This window comes from Camelus ferus, chromosome 10 (assembly GCF_009834535.1).
Source record: "Camelus ferus isolate YT-003-E chromosome 10, BCGSAC_Cfer_1.0, whole genome shotgun sequence".
NCBI lineage: Eukaryota > Metazoa > Chordata > Mammalia > Artiodactyla > Camelidae > Camelus > Camelus ferus.
Window position 1 is genome coordinate 46,273,258 of NC_045705.1, and position 18,655 is coordinate 46,291,912.

An 18,655-nucleotide genomic window follows, 5' to 3' on the forward strand; every position below is an offset into this window, starting at 1 on the left:
TCTGAAGCTAACCTCTTTGTGCAGGTCGGGTATCTAAGTGTACCCCTCCCAATTAATCAGGCCACGAGTCTAAAGCTGCTCACATCAACATTGGGTGTGTCTGAGGCTCTTCAGCCCAAGAGTGTATCTAAGGCGGCCCCTTCGAGACTTGTCAAAAGTAGCGTCCCACATGAGTGATTCCTACGTCCTAGCTGAGCAGGGCGACCTCACCTTCCCAGCTGTTGGAGAACTTGTTGGTTTTGCTTCTCTTTGATGCTTTCATGAATCAGAATGCCAAGCCGATTAGATTAAAAAACCAGAGAAGTCCTGGAAAATGTGAAGTGGATTAGGTCTGGCATTAGGAACAAATTAGCTACAAAATTAAAAATAAAATTGAACTTGTGCTTCTGAGGACAAGGCAGCCTGGAGAGGGGAGAAAGAGTAAAGTTGAACCCTTGGAATGTGCTGAGAGCCTACAAAAGGACCATTCTTGGAGAATCATAGGAGACTCAGAGTTGGTGGGAGTCCTGGGGGCCAGCTAATCCCATGCAAGGCATGGGCTCCTTACTGGATTTTGCCTACGCCTGCTGTTAGTAATGCTTGACACCCCAGCACCCCCTCCCCCTTATTTCTGCCTCCTCTGGGGCCAGGTGGAACAAGCCTGTGGCTTTTTCTAGATAGTTGACACACCCAACAGTACTCTGGATTTTTTTCAATGAGTGCTTCTGTGTTACTAATTCAAGTGTGCCGCTCACATGTGACTCAGACCTGCCCTTTGTCCTCTCCGTTTGGCGCCGGCCTTGGGTCCTAGGTATCCGAGACAGAGCGGGAAGACCTTGAAGAATCGGAAAAGATTCAGTATTGGGTGGAAAGGCTCTGTCAGACGCGCCTTGAGCAGATTTCCTCTGCTGATAATGAGATTTCAGAGGTAACAGAGCCGTTCTTTCCACACAGACCCTCCTGCTGCCTTCAGAACCACACACCCTGGGGACAGCGGGAGGCAGAATGGCCACTGGCAAGCTTCACTGTCCAGGGCCGCCTACCAGCCCGCTGCCCCTTCCTCTCTTGAAGAAGGGGATGTATCTGTATTTCTGGGTTTATCTCTAGAGTGACCACTAAGTCCCAGCTCATCTGAGATGATCCCAGTCAGGCCTGTTGTCCTGGTGTCATTACTAAGAGTGCCCTTTTCAATCTCAAGTGTGTTCCAGTTTAGGTGATAAATTATATGGTCGCCTTCTTATCACCTTCATATGGCGTAACTTGGGATCCCCTGCATTTGGGCTCTCCCTCCTGGCTACCTGGTATTGGATCAGTTGGGCACCCAGGTGACAGAGAAGGGACACCCCCATTGTTCTGGTTTGAGGGTGGTGGGTCTCCAGCAGCAGGAGAAACAGATAGAAGAGTATTCTACTTGATGTATTATTGTGAGGTGGGGCACCAGTCAGATGATTACAGAACTTCTTTGCAACCCCCCAGATGACCACAGGGCCCCCGCCTCCCCCGCCTTCTGTGTCTCCCCTGGCCCCACCCCTGAGACGCTTCGCAGGTGGGCTGCACCTCCACACCACTGACCTGGATGACATCCCCTTGGACATGTTCTACTATCCCCCCAAGACTGCCTCTGCCTTGCCTGTGATGCCCCACCCTCCACCCTCCAACCCACCCACCAAGATCCCCGCACCCCCTGTCCTTCCCTCATCGGGCCGTGTGAGTGCCTCATCCTCACCCTGGGTGCAACGCACTCCACCCCCTATTCCCATCCCTCCCCCACCATCCATTCCCACCCAAGACCTCACTCCTACTCGCCCGCTGCCCTCCGCACTAGAGGAGGCGCTGGGCAACCACCCCTTCCGCGCTGGGGACACAGGCAATCCAACAGAAGACTGGGAGGCAAAGAACCACAGTGGGAAGCCTGCCAACTCTCCTGTCCCTGAACGGAGCTTCCCACCCACCCCAAAGGTACTGCCTCTGTTCTGCATGCTATGCCGGGAGGCAGGAAGAGTGGGCAGGGCTGGTGTTTTCCGTGTCCTCTGCCCCTGTGAGTGGAGACGGGAAGAAACACCATCCCACCCCATTTTCCAGGAATGTGCCCCCCAGCCTGTGTATTGGGGGTATCCTGCATGTGCTTGGTTTCTGCTGATTTCGAAGTGCTGTATTATGTGGTGAATTGCCTGTGATACTTGGGCTGTGAGCAACAGTGTGTCAATGTTGATTGCTCTCTGTGCTCCCCTTGGCTAGTATGGGCTGGTAACGTTCAATGTAGTATTTGCAAGGCTGTGTTAATGAATAGCCAGAGCTCTCTGTATATATGACAGTAGGTCATTTCTTGATATTAGATCAGAAATCCTTGAATGTGGGTAATGAATCCTCAATTTAACAGGAAAAAAGAGGGTGTGGGAAGCAGGGGAGCAGTATTAGGCTCTGTAAATGAGGTGATAACACTGTCCAATGCAGTATTAGGACATAACTGTGGCATTTTCTATGGCACTAGCCAACTACATTAGCTTAAAGAATAATACCCAGAAATTTCTGGCCAACTTCCAACTGCAGAAAAAATGAAGATGGATATAGTCCCTAGAAAGTTCCAAATTTACTACTAAAAGACTAGGGATCTTTTCCTTGGATGTCAGCAGGCAGAACAATGATCTTTCTCAGAAAGACATATTTCTCATTAATTGTTCTTAATCCAAAGACTAAGAGGCAATCCCCAAGGAGGACATGGAGCTTTGATCCCTTGGAGGGAAAAAGAAAATATTTCTCTGCTCCAGTAACTGTGAGACCAAGATTTCAGTCAGAACTAAAGCAGCCCATGTCAGCTAAGGGTGGAGGTTTGAGGGGAGGGCAGTCCGTAGTGTCTGATCAGTTCTTTTTACTAACCTTTCCTGCATGGATTTGAGTTCCTGCATGAAGTGCAGAATGAGCATCTCAGCCCATTCAGGAGAGCTTAGGGGAAGGAAAGTGGGAATGAAGATAGTGCCAGATGCTGACAAGGCTGCAGCTTCCAGCAGGGCTTAGAGGGGCTCCTGGTGGGGTCCTGAGCCCTGAGCATTCGCAGAGAGAAGTCTGTCTGTTCCAAGGATATCTTGCCCTGGAGCCCAGGCAGAGCAGGTTTGCAGGGGGCTGAGTTAGCACAGAGAGCCACACCTCTGTGTGAGTGGCCCCCACGAACAGGGGTAGCAGTTCTTCCTCAGCATCAATTCAGCAATCAATTGAGCACCCACCTTGTGCTTCTCTGCATGGGGGAAGAGGGGAGCAGAGCTGAAGAGGATACACAGGCAGCTGGCACACTTGTGCTCTCCAGGACTTTGCCATCTGAAGGCTTAGCAGCTGACCAGGCAGGATTCAGCCATAAAATCGGCACAGTCTAGATGCTGTGGGAGCGATTCATTCTAATGGGAGGCTGAAGGCACCTCAGTGGAGCTGAGCCCTGAGGGATGGTGATGCAGGGAGGGTGGGAGAAGGACATTGCAGGTGCAAGGGACATAAAGATGACAAGAAGGAACTGCCTGGGTTTGAATCCTGGCTGGATCACTGGCTGGATGACTTTGGGCATGCGTTACTCATCTGTCTGAGCCTCACCTGTAAAATGGGAATGTTAGTGGCACCTACCCATTAGGAGGATGAAGTGAGTTATGAACTCATTCTAAGTTAGGGAAGAGTAGCAGGCAAATAGTAGGTGCTCAATATATTAACCATGGTCAGTGGCAGATCAGGGTACAAGAAAATTTGGGTGAAACCGCAAACTTGAGATTGGACGGGAACGGTAACCTTTTGAGTCAGGGTCAAGATTCACAACAGAGCCCAACTTTCTTGGGTTCCTCTAGGAATCACGAAATTAGTTCTCAATCAGAGCAGAGAGAAGGTTAAAACTCCCCCCACACAAGGAGCCTCTGAAGAATTGGACCCTAAATGTCTTAAGTGACATCAAATCCAGGGTTGTCCCTGTCACGAAGGCCAGGGGTGAGCCGTTTTGGTTAGCTTCATCCTGCCGGCATCAACACTTTGGCCCTTGCACCACCAACCCTGCCCAACCTCCTCCTCCCGGCATGCTTCTGGTGAGTGGTCCTCAGTCCTGCGGCAGGAAGTGTGGGTGATCACACGTCTGCACAGTCAGCCCCACCACCAGCAGATCTCAGGTGGGTGAAATGGACACCTGTGTCAGCTCAGCACCTGTGCCTGTCACAGCAGCACCTGCCAGGGGAAGGTTTTCAGGGCGAAGTCTACCCCCGACACTGTCCCATCCACCCACCATACCACTGAGTCATTCATTTATTCATGCAGCGTGTTCAGTGGGCACCCACAATATGCTGGACACTATCCTGGACACTGGAGAACCACTGAAAAATAGGCAGCCCAGTCCCTGCCTGAGACAGTCTGGTGGGAAGACAGACAAGTAAGCAGGGAACTCCCACGCTACCAGGGGAGGTGAGGGAAACACAGGTGCTGTGATGAGAGGAGAGGAAAAGCTCAAGGAAAGCTTCCTGAAGGCGGTGATAACCCAAGCTAGCCATCTGGGCAGGTAACGCAGAAGGAAGGGAGAGCACGTGCAGAAGCCTCGAGACAAGAAAGCCAGGCACTTAGGAGGCTCAAGTCAGTCAGTGTGAGGAGGGTAAGAAAGAGTGAGGGATGAGGCTGTCAAGGAAGGTGGAGAAGCTCATGGGGCCACCCCAAGGAGCTCAGTAGTCCTTGGGGACTCATGAAGGGTTAGGGCAGGGCTGTGACCCGACTTGTCTTGCCCAAGGTGATTAAGTGGGATAGAGCAGAGCAGACATGTTGCATCAGCTCTCCTGGATGCTGCTATTACTGGCCCTCCCTCCTGAACCTCCAGCTGCCAGAGACTCTGTGGCCACCCACCAGGGACAGCAGATGCTGCGTGGGCAGTCTGGGGACTGGAACTGTGGCCAGAAGAGAGAGCCCTTAGGGAGAGAGGAGGCTGGATGGCACCTGTGGCCACGGAGCACGAGCCTTGAAAGTGTGTCTCCTGAGTGACATTGCCTGCTGGCGCCCCCAAAACAGGCTCTGGCTCAAGTTCCTGATTCCTCAGAGCCGCCCAGTAGTTTTTGTGGCCTCAGGACACATGGTGGCCAGTGGTTTTCTTGTCCCTCTGCTGAAGTCACGCCCCTCGGATGTCTGGCAGGGCAAACAGACCAGGCTGGCTCAGGCGTGCATGGGGTGAATTTGCCTGTATGTCAGAGTGCCATGGTTGGCCTGGGCCACCCCCACCACAACCTCACACGGGTCTCTCTTTAAACTAACCCCTGTAGACATTTTGCCCAAGCCCACAACCTCCACGAGGCCCTGGCGTGTCCACTATCTCCAAACCTGTCATGGTCCACCAGGAGTCCAACTTCATCTACAGGCCACCTGTGAAATCCGAGGTCCTGGTAAGCCCCTGGGGTCTTCCAGAGGCGCAGACAAGGGCCGCCTCCCCTGGGTTCTGCTGCCTCTGGAAGAAGACTGAGGTGGGATACAAACTCACATCAGATGCCATCTTGTAACCTTCTCTTTAGCCAAGAGATGAATCCACATGGGTGTAAGTGGGTGTCAACACAACCGGTGAAATTCCTGTTCCTCACTTGACCAAACAGCCTAGAGGGCCATCTAGAAGTAATAATAATAATGGTTCCAATTATGACAAGTCTACCATGCGCCAGGCTCTGCGTGGCCCCACGTAACCCTCACAACTACCCAGAGAGATGCTTCCCGTTGTCATCCCTGTTCAGCCCTTGAGGAAACTGAGGCTTAGTGAGGTTAAGTAGGTTGTCCAGGGCAGAGCCAGGAGTAATTGTTTACTCCAGAGTCTTTCCAACTCCGAAGTCCAAGCTCTTACCTACTTGCCATCTTGCCCAAACCTACACCTCCTGTTGGCCCAGCCTCCGCCCTCGAGGCCCAATGTGGTGCGACGTGAACGCCATATGGAGAACTGGCCAGATGGCATTTGCTCCCCTTCTCCACTTCATGTCTCACTCCTCACCGGGACTGGGACTGTGAGGTGTGGCCCTGGCGGGGTGGGCAGGGCCTGCCCACCCCCATCACCTACAGCTGAGCAAGCTGGGACTCAGGTACACCCTCCACGGGTGCCAGCCACTGACTGGGAAGACTTGTGCCAGAATTTTTATTCCCCTTTCAATGAAACCCTATCCAAATGTCAGGGCGGGACAACTCAGATAACTTATTTTGAGCTTTGGCCGTCCTGTCAGCTGCCCAAAGAGCAAAGTTCGTGCTCCTGTGACAGCCTGCTGATGCGTCTGCATTGTGTTTTCAGGGGGTGACAAGGGGTGGTGTCTGCTTGGCTAGGACGGAGTAGCTGCTGCGGCTGGGGGTTGTTAAGGAGCCCCTAACGTAAATCAGGCTGCATCTGGGGAGGCACGTTGGCAGGGCAGCCCCAGGCTGGCAGGCCCAGGGCTGGGCACCAGGGGGCAGACGAGACCTATTAGTAATGTCCAGCGTGGAACGTTTTTTGGTTTTTTTTTTCCTGGCAGCCACAGGAGATGTTGAAGAGGATGGTGGTTTATCAGACAGCGTTTCGACAAGTAAAACAATACCCATCGTGTGTCTGGGCTCCTCCTCGCCACCCCCTACCCCTCCCACTCTGACCTCTCCCTGGGAGGGCCTGTCAGCTCTGCCAGGAGCCTCAGGCCAAAACCGTGTCCCCCATTGCCTGCGGTCAGGAACTGGGGACGGTCTCCTACAGGAGGGGCCCTTGGGCTTGAGAGACCCCATGCCCAAGCTGAGAAAGCAGCGGGGCCCCTGGGGGACCTTCCTCTTTTGCTGTTGTTCATGGAGGAACAGATAGAGGGAACCCTCAGAGGGTCACAGAGGCCAAGATGGCTGCTGGCTTCAGGAGAGAAGGGGCTGCCTGAGATGTTTCCCTGCTCCTTCCCCTGTCTTGCTTCCTCAAGGCTGGTCACAGCTTCACCAAACCCTACCTGGCCCCAAACCAGCTCTGGGGAGGAGGTGGTGGCTCAGGTCCTCCATCTGCTGGGAGAGCTCCTGGGTACGGGGCCACAGAAGTCCTTGCTGGTCCACGAGTGGATTCCAGCAGGCAGACACTTATTCGCCCCACCTCCTGGGACTTACATCCTCAGAGCCAGCCTTGGACTGGCTGTCTTACCACTGATGAAAGAGACCCCAGGATGGAGATCTTGCAGCCAACCTCCTCACCAATAACCTACTGCCTGATCATGGGCTGATTTGACTGCAGGCAGGGAACAAAGGGGAGGTATCAGCTGTACAGTGAGAAGGTGGTGGGGGGTGGTCTTCAAAGGAAGCTGCCCCCGACCCAGGACTGGGCAGTGACAGGCACAGCTGACACTTAGGTGTGCTGTGCCAAGCACTGTTTCTAAATACTTTACGTATATTAACTCATTTAATCTTTACAAGAACCTAGTAGGTGTTATTATCATCCCCACTTTGTAGATGAGAAAGTGATGCAGAGAGATTAGGAAACATGCGCATGATGGCACAGCTAGTGTCAGACCCCAGGTCTGAATTTGGCCCAGGAGGTCGGGGTCCATGATCAGGCTCCTAAATCTTTTGCCATCCTGCCTCTCAGGATGAAACAGACTTATAAGGGCCTTGCTATTTAGGGCACAAACAGGTCTCAAAGGGAGAGAGGCAGGAAAGTAAGGAATCCAAGGGCCCAGACTGGGAGTCAGAGCCTCACTCCACTGCCCACTGACTGGGGAGGTGACTTGGGCTTGAATGTCCCCTCTCTGGGCCCCAGTCTCCATTTATTGGATGAAAGGTTGGGCTCTGGCTTCAAGGGCTGACTAGCAGTAGTGGCTTATAGGTCTCTGATCTAAATTCACACAAGACACACATCCTTACCATCCAGCCTGTCTTTGAGAGCAGATTCTCAGGGGGAGCAAAGAGGGAAGCCCATAGCCAGCACTGCTCAGCTTTCCAGAAGGAACAGCCAAGAGTAGGCAGAACCCTCTCAGTGAAGGAGAATTGACCCCATGTCCTGCCTAATAACCCCTCTTGCCCATGATTTGCTGCATCCCTTCCTCTGTCTGCTGCCCTGCAGCCACACACCGACCTGGGGGTGGCCTCAGAGCTGGGCCAGGCTGGGGACCCACCAGGTTTTCGAGGCTGAGCCTGGGTGATGCAGGCTAGTGAGGAGGCAAGCAATCTGTCTGCTGATCTTTGGCCCTCGTCTTGTGCCCAAGGCTTAGTTGCTGCATGCTGGGCATAGAGGGAGCTATGGCCTCCCTGTGATGCCAACCACAGGCCCCAGGGGACACTTGATTTGGCCCAGATGAATGTACACCGGGGGTGGTTCCACTCAGTCCAGCAAGGGCTACGTGGGCACCTGCCACAGGGCCTCACCTTCCTGTGGGGACTAACTGAGGCTTTGGGCAATGAGACCTTCAGCAAGGCTGACACTGCTGGCCCAGAATACCTTGTGGTCAGCGAGTGACCCTGCCAGCCACAAATGCCCACCCTGCTGAAACAGTGCAGAGTCCAGGGCCAGGGTCCTTCAAATGCTTCCCATGGCTTCCTGCTTATCCCGGGAAGGGGTGCTCTGGGTGTCAGGGCTGCCAGCCTCCCTGCATCCTCCATGCAGGACACACCAGTCCCCTCTACTCTCTCCCCTACCCCTGAGCCACTGACCATCTTCCTCCACCCTAAGCTTGTTTCCTGCAGAGGCCCCTTAGGGGCCTCTACTCTGTTGCACTAACACTTTCCCTTTGCTTCCAGGACTTCCGGAAATACGAGGAAGGCTTTGATCCCTACTCCATGGTGAGAGATAACTCTCCTTCCCTGGGAAGTAACCCCAGGACTTGGGGTGGGGGATTACCGTGTGTTTGGTGGTGGTGCATCCTGGGCTCTGGAGGTCCTAGGGGTGAGGAAGGGCATGTGGAAAGCCCCAAGGAGGCCCCAACTGCTCTTCCCTGTGAAGACTTCTTTCAGATGGCATTTCAAGGGAGGGGATAGCTCGGTGGTAGTGTGTTCCTAGCATGCACAAGGTCCTGGGTTCAATCCCCAGCACCTCCATTAAAATAAATAAATAAATAAACCTAATTACCTCTCCCCACCAAAATAATAATAATAATAACAACAACAACAACAACAACAACAACAATAATAATAATAAAATAATAAAAGGGACAGGTGGCATTTCATTGTGAAGTGTCTGGCTAGTGTGTGTGGTTGACAATAGCAGTTACATTTGCTGAGCACTAACTACATACCAGGCACTCTGCTGTTTGTTTATAAGGCATGCTCTCACCCAGGCTGCACAGTAATCCCAAGGGAAAAGGATCTGGGATTTGTGTGGTGTGAATGAAAAATACTGCCAGCCGTATCAGTAAACAAAGAATGCTTTGGTCATCAAGTCATCAGCTGCTACAGCCACCTGCCCCCTCTCCTGACAGTGAAAGGAGGGAACTCATGATGCAGACAAGCAGGCAGCCCGGCCTCTGTAGCCACCCCTAACTGTGCACTCTGAGGGCACTCAGGATGTGGAAGAACAATATACAGGCCCTAGATAGCTAGGTGCACATCAAAGGAGTGATTTCAACAAGCCCAGACCTTTGCACCTCCGCATACCTAGAAAAGCACCAAATTTCTTAACTTGAGATATCTGGTTTTCTTTAATTAACACTAATCACTTGATATTCCAACTACCTGGTCCTTGTTGCAAAAACTAATGTATCTTGGCTTCCGGCTTGCCACTTTAGAGCAGCCTCTTAGAGCAATCTGAGATGCTGTGTCCCAGGCTCAAGTCCTAAGGAAATCCACTGGATAAAACATAACAACTCTCAACTTTTGGGTTGTGCATTTTATTTTAGTTGACAGTGGCCACCTCTGTATGTGCATGTCCATGGGGCCCCCATGGGGCCTGGGACCCCCCAGTTGAAGACTGATGGGGGTGGGGCTAGGTCCCCTTGTCCATATATTCTGTGGGGTCCAATGTCCGACAGGTGCCTGACTTTACGTCCCACCCTAGGTGGAGCCAGCCTCCTCCCTGCACCCCCCTACCCTCATCCTTCAGGCAGGCTTGAAGCTCCCCACTGTCTTTTCCCTCTAGTTCACCCCAGAGCAGATCATAGGGAAGGATATCCGGCTCCTGCGCATTAAGAAGGTAACTGGGCACATGGAGGTCGGGTGGCCACCACCCTTCTCTGTCCCTGTTCCCTCCCATCTTGGTCCCCTACTTCTAATCTCAAGGTGACTCCTGGGTAACTCCTCATATCCCCATTCGCCTCTCTTCCCCTGGGGATGCCTCCCCTGTGGTGGGACCACACCAGACCCCACTTGGTGTCCTTGCCCCATTTTCTCCCTGATGGCACTGCCGTTGCCCCCATGGCTTCTCCCACCCTCTCTGTGGCCCTGTCAAGAGGGTCCCAGGTGCCTGGGTGCCCACCGACTGTTATCTGGTTGGCTTCAAAGGCCTGTTTTCTTCTCACCAGGAGGGAGCTTTAGACTTAGCCCTGGAAGGTGGCGTGGACTCTCCGATTGGGAAGGTGGTTGTCTCGGCTGTTTACGAAGGGGGAGCCGCTGAGCGGCACGGTGAGTAGGGACCAGCCATGTTCAGTTTGGGGATAGTGTGATGCTTATACAGGGTCCTTCAGGAAGGCAACCAGCAGCCTGCTGGGAGTGGGCTGACGGTTCTCGAGAATGCCCTCCCACACAGATCCGCCCATTCATCCATCCAGTCCCACACGTTGCCTGCGGGCACATGATGATGCCAGGATCTGCGGGCACACAGCCAACCAGATCCCGCTTTGCCCTGCAGGGGCTCCCTGTCTAGTGGTGACAACATCCTCAGAATTGCCAGATACTGATGATAACAGTGTGGTCTGCTATGGGCTGACAGAGGACTGAGAGGGAGGAGGGAAGTAGGGGCCACCCAGGGAAAGGGGGCTGCTGGGAGGGCTCCCTTCAAGGGTGATGCCTTAAAAGATAAGTCGATGCTAGGCTTGCCAAGGAGGGAAAGAGCCTTCCAGGCAGAGAGGAGAACACAAGCAAAGGCAGGAGATAAACCATCAAAACCTTACCCGTCCTTTTAATAGTGATGAGAGCCAACATCTACCAAGATCTAACCTTGTGTCAGATGCTATTCTAAGTACCTGTACATAACCTGTGTCTAAGTAGCTCGTGTGTATTAACTCATTTCATCCTTACGATAACCCTGAAAGTAAATACTATTATTGCTCTCACTGACATCTTGAGAAACTGAGGCACAGAAAGGTTAAGTTCTTATTCAGGACACACAGCCAGTAAGCCATGGAGGCAGGACTTGAATTCAAGCAGTTTGGTCATTTTGTTTTACTGTCCAGCACAAGTGCCACCCCTGCCTGAATCTTCTACAGCCTTGCCCCCCCCAGAGGGGCAGAGGCCCTGTCCTACTCTGTGTCTCTCCTGTGGTGAGATCTCTTTGCTTTGCCTCAATCCCCTTATCAACAAAAACACCTGCTGATGAGTGAAAGCTCTGGGAACCCCGGACAGACTCGTGCTTCAAACAATCGGCACATTCACCTGTCAGTGTCCGAAACTCCGCCTTCAGTGATTTCTTCTTCCAAGTCCCAGTGGCTTTTTAGGACTCCCGAGACCTTTGTGGAGGAATAGGTGCCCCTGAAGGAGGAGCCTCAGGCCCTTTACAGACCAGAGCAGGGAATCCCAGGATCAGATCCCTTCTCGGCGGTGCTAAGCTGGAGTCTCTCCCACAGGTCCGAGGTGGTAGAAGGGAGCGTGGGTGCTGGCCTGAGGCAGGAGGTGCAGCAATGGGAAAGTCGCCTGGCCACACCAGCAGCCGGGCTTCTATGGGTTACTAGGGAAAGTCCAGCTCTGCCATCCATGGCCCCGGTGACCTTAGCCCCTCACAGCCGCGCTCTGAGCCTTCATTTCCGCTATGGGAAGGGGGCCTGCTCATCTAGGCAGCTGCCAAGACCCACCACTACTTGCTTGATCCACACCCTCCTCTGCCCTCATTTCCTGTGCCAGGTGAGGGAAGGGCGGATTCTTGGTCCCACCTGTCTGCCCTGTGTAGCAGGGAAAAAGGACCAGGATGGATGGGAGGCCCCCTGAGCCCTCCCCACCTTACAGAATCCTAGCCTGACTACTGCCTTATTGGGCCCACGGCTCCATCTTGGGTCTGTACAAAATGAAAATGTAAACACTACCTCTCCCCAGGCTCGCTGTCCAGAGGAAACTGCTGTCTACAGTTTGGTCCCACACTGCTTGCGACACACAAGCAGCTGCTGACAGTTTCCCCAGGAGCACATGTGTTTTAAGCCACCACAGCCACCATGTGCAGTAACATACACCACATTCCTAGGGGCCTTCATATCCACAAGGCTCCTGGGTGAACTATTTCAGCATAACACAGAATGTTCTGTGGACACCAGGACTGGGAGAAATTCCTCAAAAAAAAAAAAAGAAATAAAGAAACAAAAACAAAAAAGAAAAGGTTCTGAAGTTGAAGATGTGTGAGAAACCATGCAAAATCTACTTCTTGGAGAGCCATAATGCATATTAGCACACTCAATGTTCTGACAAGTCCTGCAGTGAGTAGCTCTGTTTAGCTTCTAACTTCAACTTTTCTCAAACTTTTAGATCACAGTTCAGCTTATCCAGAAACACCTTCAACATCACTCATTTATTCAAGAAATATCCGTTGAATTCCTATTTTGTGCTAAGTATTTCATTAAGTCCTGGAGATATAGTAGTGAACTAAAATGACATTCCCTACCCTTATGGAGCTAACAGTCTGGTGGGAGAGATCACCAGTCAACAAGTAAATATATGATTACAAGTTGTGAAAAAGTGCTGTGCCAGAAAAGACTAGGATACCATGACAGAATAATAGGAAAGATTAATAGGAAAGATCTACTTGAGACTGAGTAGGTGTTAGGGAAGACTTCTCTAAGGAAGTCTTCATCTCAGACCTGGAAGAAGACAAGAGGCAGGTTGGGGGCTGGGGGTGTGTTGTTTTCAAACTGGAACCGCATGTGAAGGCTCTGAGGCAGGGAAGAGTTCGGTCTGCTCAGGGACGTAAAGCAGACCAGCATGGCTGAAGCACAGAGAGGGACCGTTCACAGAACTAGCTCATGTTTCTGACAGCCTCACTGGGAATGCAGCTCTGCTTCCCTCTGCAATAGCAGAGGCCCATACGAAAGCTGGGGTGGCAATAACTCATCCCTAGTGTCCCGATTCTACTGAGACGGGGAGAGGGTGTCTGGATGGGGTGGGAAGGCAGCGCCCCTTGGGTAACCTGGTGGTTTGTTTCCCGTCGTGCTTTCTGAGCCCATGTGAGCTTTCAGAATCCAAGAGTCAGGCCCCTTCTGTAGTCCAACAGTAGCTCCCCCTTTTCCACATACAGCCCAGTTGGTCAGTCAGCCTTATCTTCCGACAGGTGGCGTTGTGAAAGGGGATGAGGTCATGGCCATCAATGGCAAGATTGTGACGGACTACACGTTGGCTGAGGCTGAGGCCACCCTGCAGAAGGCCTGGAATCAGGGGGTAAGGACAAACCCCCTCCCTTCCTCCCTCCCTTGCCTGCCTGCCTCAAACCCTGGCCTTTGCAGCCAGGCCTTACAGTCAGGGTGCCCCATCCCAGAGCAGGTATCCAAGGTCCAGGCAACCCTTGGATGATATTTACGTAGCTCATCCAGTCAGTGGTCTTAATCTGACAAGATAGGATTCAGAAAAATAAAAGTCAGTTTCTGACCTCGAGTTCAAAAAATAAGTGGCACAAATAGACTCCAGAAGACCAGATGTGGCAACCCACCTGAGAAAAAGACTTAATGTCTTCTCTGTGTACACACCAAACAGGAATCAAGAGAGTGCTTGGGGCTACTAGAAAGCCCCAATTTCCATTAACAAAAGGAGGAGGGGCTGGTGGTAGTCTACTCTGTGCTCATTAGACACCCACCTGGGTCAGAGCCACCACGTAAGATCTCCCAGGCTGTGCACTGCACAATCCAAGGGGGTGCTGTCCTACAGACTACAGTGTGAATGGTGCCCGCTCATGTTGTGCAATGCACAACCTGTGCAACTGTATGCAGGCAGCCGAGCCTGAGGTATTAAGTTCAGTGCCGAGGATGCTGACCAGATGGGCCTGGGACCCACATGAAGGGATATGGAGACGAGAAGACTCACGGGTAACATGATGACTGACTTTGATGATCTGAAGTGCTGTATTAGGGTTGAGGGAGCAGAAGTGTTTTCTGTGATTTTGAGGGCAGAACTGAATCAGATAGAGGGAGGTCCTGGGGAGAGACTTCAGTTCATATTAGGAGCTATTGCATAGTAGAGGGCCTAGTGATATTTCACAAAATTTTTATTGGATACAGCCAAGCCAAGGGTATAGACAATCATGGACAAGCTAAGGATGGCAGTGGTGCCAATGAGGAGATTCAAATGTTAGGATCAGAAAGCTAGGCCTGAAGTTCCCCAATTGGCTGTGCATCAGAATGAGATTTGTTAAAAATACTATTTCCCAGGACCTACCCTAGATTTCCAGGGACCAAGTCCATGAATCCAGTGTTTTAAGAAATCTCTCCCAAGTGATTTTGAGGTTGATACCTGGCCTTGGTCCACAGATCAGCATTTGGGAACCTGGTATCATTCAAAGGCCTGGTAACCCTGGCCTCTAAGGTGAAGCCTCAGAGACTGGAAGCTTCCCCAGTGAGACCCATCCCTACCAGGAGGACCTCCAGCCCTACCTGGGTCCACCTCCCCCTGGGAAGAAGGCCCAGATGACTGATCCTGGGCCATGGTGTCCAGGCATGGGAATGGAGTGTCAGGGGTGGACACACCATTGACTGCTGAGCATGCCCCAGAGTCACATGGCTTCTCCCCACAGGACTGGATTGACCTTGTTGTTGCCGTCTGTCCCCCCAAGGAGTACGATGATGAGCTGTAAGTGTGTGCGGTCGCCTAGCCCACTACTTCCTCTTCCTCCTCCTGAATCTTGGCCACCTTCTCCCAGCCTGGCCCCAGCCCTCATCCAGCCTGAAGGAACAGTCCAAGCACACAGCTTCTGATAGCAATCGATCCTCAAAAGCTCCCAGGGTAGAGCAAACCTAGAGCTAAGTCACTGTCCTCAAGCATTGCCAGAGCTGCCTCCACATCGTCTTGTCCAGATTCTTCTTCACGTGTGGAAACCTGAAGCCCAGAGTGGTTCAAGGTCTCAGGCCAAGTAAACAATGAAGTTGGGACAAAGCCTGAGATTTTTGGTACCCCACTTAGAACTTCATCTCCTGCCCCGTCACCAGCTAGTTTAAAGACTTCTGTGTCTTTTGCTCTCTGGACGGTCTTCCGTCATGCAGCCAGGACTGTAGGCTTTGGCCCCACCCTGCAGGCTCTCCTTGGCCCAGTCCCTGTCTCTCTCTGCAATTCCCTGTATGTCTGTCTGCTCTATAGCTGTTTCATTCCTGTCTCTGTAACTATGTGGGTCGATCTCATTCTCTCTCTGGTTCTCCTTCGCCACCCTGCCCTCTCCCCTTTCCTTCCTGTCAATCTCTCTTTTCCATTCTTTCCTCTCCCCTGCATCCAAGACTTCATCTCACTCCCCCTCCTCTCTAACCTCTCCTTTTCTTGCTTCTTTCCACTCCTGGCTCTAAGTCCCTGCTTCTCCATGTTTGCCACTTTGCATCCATTTTTCTCTGTGTGTCTGTCTTTCTCTGTCTCTGCCTCTGTCTTTCTCTCTGGCCTCAGTCCTCGCCTCATCACATCGCCTCCCTATCCCTGTGCTTGCCTGTCATGGCTGCACCTGCTCATTCCCCCTCCCACCAGAGGCTGAGTTCTGTGCACATCTTAGAGAAATCAAGGTCTTATGGCAACTAATTCTGGAACCCAGGGCCTAAGCAGGACCCGAGGCAGGAGCCAAGTGAAGGGAGAGGTCGGGCAGAGCTCTGCCTGGAATAACCGAGCCCTGTTTTGTGTTTCCTGCTCCACTCTGCGTATGTAGCTCTTCTGTTCCCTCCTCTGCAGCCGAAAGCCCCCAGCCGGTCCGAAAGCTCCTTGAAGACCGTACTCCCATGCTTAGGCATGGGTTCCTCCTACAGCTGGAGCCCGGCAGCCCCCACGGTGAATAGGCAGGCAGACTGCAGGACCCCATTGGTCTATGCTGCATGTTGTGGCCGTCTGCTGCCCACACCCTCAGCAGGTTCTTTGGACTGGCGTCCCGCTCAGGGATGCCGAGCACAGCCCACTATGTAGCATGTTTGGGACCTGGGTGTCCTGACTCACCACAGCCCTTGGGACCTGCCATGGGTCCCACACAGCACTCCAGTGAGCAGGGTGAAACAGTGAGTGCCATTCTCTGCTGAGCGCAGGCAGTGCCTCAAACCGGGCACGACAAGCTGGGAGAGCCCAAAGGAAGCAGAGCCTGGATTTCCGCTTCCCTGCAAGCACCACCCTGTGGGCCCTCCACCGGGCCCCCAAGCTTGGGCAGAGCCAGGGCAATTAAGAGGCCATTAAAGCTGGTCCAAAGAACAAGGGTTGGCCTGTCAGAGTTGTCCATGTCCTGCTGTGACCTATCGTGGCCTGAGCCCTGCTCAGACCAAACTGTCCTCTGTGCCTTCTCTCTCCTTTGACTCTGGATTCTAACTGGGACACTGTGGAGCTGAGCTTTGGGATGTGTTTCCCAGCCTGTGACTGGCCTGTGCCCATGGACAAAGCTGGCAGGAGGCTGTGAAGCTGGTGTTTGGTGTGACCTAAAGCCCTTAGCTGATAGCATCTGGGGCAGACCAAAGCCTGGTCTTGTTGACTTTTCTGTTACAAGTTTCTCAGAACATGAGGGCCTTGTGCTCCCAGGACTGTTGGCCTGCTGTGCCGCGGCTCCTGGGATGGCCTCAGTGGCCCTGTGTTTTCTATCACTTGTTGTCTGCTCTTTGGGAAGGACCTCAATCTCTCAACTTTTGGTCCCCTCCTACCTCATCCCAGATGTCCCTTTTGCTCCCTCCCTGGCCTCCTGTGTGCCGTGGCTATGGCTGGGGTGTGGCTGCTTGGGGTCTGCGCCAAGAGATGTGTCCAGGGGTCGGCAGGGCCTAGAGCTGCTGGGGTGGAGGCTGCTCTCTGTTGTCGGCCTTGCCCTGGGCTGAGTGCACACCTGCAAGGCCTGCACCTGCCTGGCTTGTTCCTCTTCCCCACAGGACCTTCTTCTGAAGTCCAGAGGAGGAACCAAATTCACCCCTAGAAGTCAGCTCTGGACCCACCCTCCTGAACACCATGCCTCGAACCAGCCTGAGACACACCACCTGCAGGCTCCCAGGAAACCCACAGCCAGCACCCAGGGGTTTCAAACTACCTTGGGCCCTGAAGTAGGGTTGCATAAGGAACATCTCAGGCCACCCCTCTGAAGGCCACCTTGGAGGGAGGGAGCAGCCAGCCGTTCTGAAGAGTACCCTGCGTTCCAGGCTCTCCTGTCCTTCCTCTGGCCCCGTGAATTTGGGAGACTCCTCCCTTGAACTGACTCTTGGGTCTCTCTCTCCATCCCTCTCCTCTCACTCCTGCTGTCATTGCTGCTAAGATTGACACCACAAACCTTACTCTGAACTCATAAATAAAATAAACAGACCTCTTTTCCAGCTTATGGGAATGAGTGTGGATTTGGGCCGCATATTTAAGGCTGTCAAGTGAAAAATCATAAGGCTTTGGCCCCCATTCAAGAGTGAGAAACAGATCCCAGTGCTGGGATCAAATGACCATGGGCTGGCTTAGAGTCGGGGGCTGGGGCAGCAGCAGACAGGCTGGCCTGGGCTTCGGTGTCTTCTCAGAAGGATGGCAGAAAATGAAGCCTATGTGGCAGGGACTTTGCTGAATTCCAGAAAGTGCAGCTGAAGGCCGGGGCCCCAGAGGGTCAGCTCAAGGTATAAAGCCCCCGGTTTCTCTCACCGACAGGACAGTCACAGCTCCCCTCAACAATTCTACAAAGTAGGTACTACTGTCATCACCAAGCCCATTGTATTAAGAGAAAATTGAGATACGAAGAAGTTAAATGGCTTTCGTTAGGTCGCACAGTAAGGAACCAGTGGAGCTGGGACTCAGAACCCAGGACTCTGGCTCGGGACACTGGATCCTCCCCAACACTGAGCTGTTCGGGGCGGGGCCACCCTCACTGGGATGTCTCAGTTTCCAGACTGTTGGCAAGACAGTTCTCTCCACAACTGAAGAACAAGTAATGTTCTGCTGTCCAGGGGAGGTTACCTCCTCCTCATGTGACCTACAGATGCTGCTGAGGCCTTCTGCTTCCTGATGCCTGGAATCTCACCATGTGAAATCCATCTCCAGCTATTCTTAGTTATTGGCACCTCAGAGTGAACGAGCATATCAGTCCTTATCGAGACTCAGTGAGTGAGACAATAAAGAGGGCTTTGAGCCCCCGGTTAGAGGAGAAGAGCTGGGAAAGTGTGCCACTGGGCAGGACGGGAAGAGGATATGAATGAAGGGAGGCTGGGGACATGGGTGACAAAAGCCTTGAGCCATTAGGTCACCCAGAACTGGCAGGGGGGAAGGACTAGAATGGGCTTCAGCTTCCTTTTTTATGAAGTCTGACTCCCTCTTGCTATCAATTCTCATGTATTGGAAACTTGTTCCCTGTTGAACCCAAAGTTAATGCAGATATTGGCATTAACCACTTAAGAAGCAAAAAGATCCAGAGAATGCCTATAGTGATGGGGGCCTAAAGCAGTAGCTGGCCTTCTGTGGGGGCCATGAGGGG

The 18,655-nt window shown here is 52.7% G+C and overlaps 1 protein-coding gene across 4 annotated transcripts in view; it reads left to right on the top strand.

Annotated features, from left to right (window-relative positions):
• Window positions 1-17,524, top strand: part of USH1C (USH1 protein network component harmonin) — a 44,991-nt gene extending 27,467 nt beyond the window's left edge. The window contains exons 17-27 of one of the 4 annotated variants that reach the window (XM_032488923.1): window positions 791-907; window positions 1,456-1,938; window positions 5,244-5,363; window positions 6,462-6,512; window positions 8,683-8,724; window positions 10,016-10,069; window positions 10,398-10,497; window positions 13,343-13,449; window positions 13,916-13,918; window positions 14,795-14,850; window positions 15,902-17,080. In XM_032488923.1, coding sequence (XP_032344814.1) covers window positions 791-907; window positions 1,456-1,938; window positions 5,244-5,363; window positions 6,462-6,512; window positions 8,683-8,724; window positions 10,016-10,069; window positions 10,398-10,497; window positions 13,343-13,449; window positions 13,916-13,918; window positions 14,795-14,850; window positions 15,902-16,028 — 1,260 coding nt within the window. In that variant the 3' untranslated portion in view covers window positions 16,029-17,080. The other 3 variants (XM_032488921.1, XM_032488922.1, XM_006195133.3) reach the window with 3 other exon arrangements.
• Window positions 17,525-18,655: the final 1,131 nt, after the last annotated feature.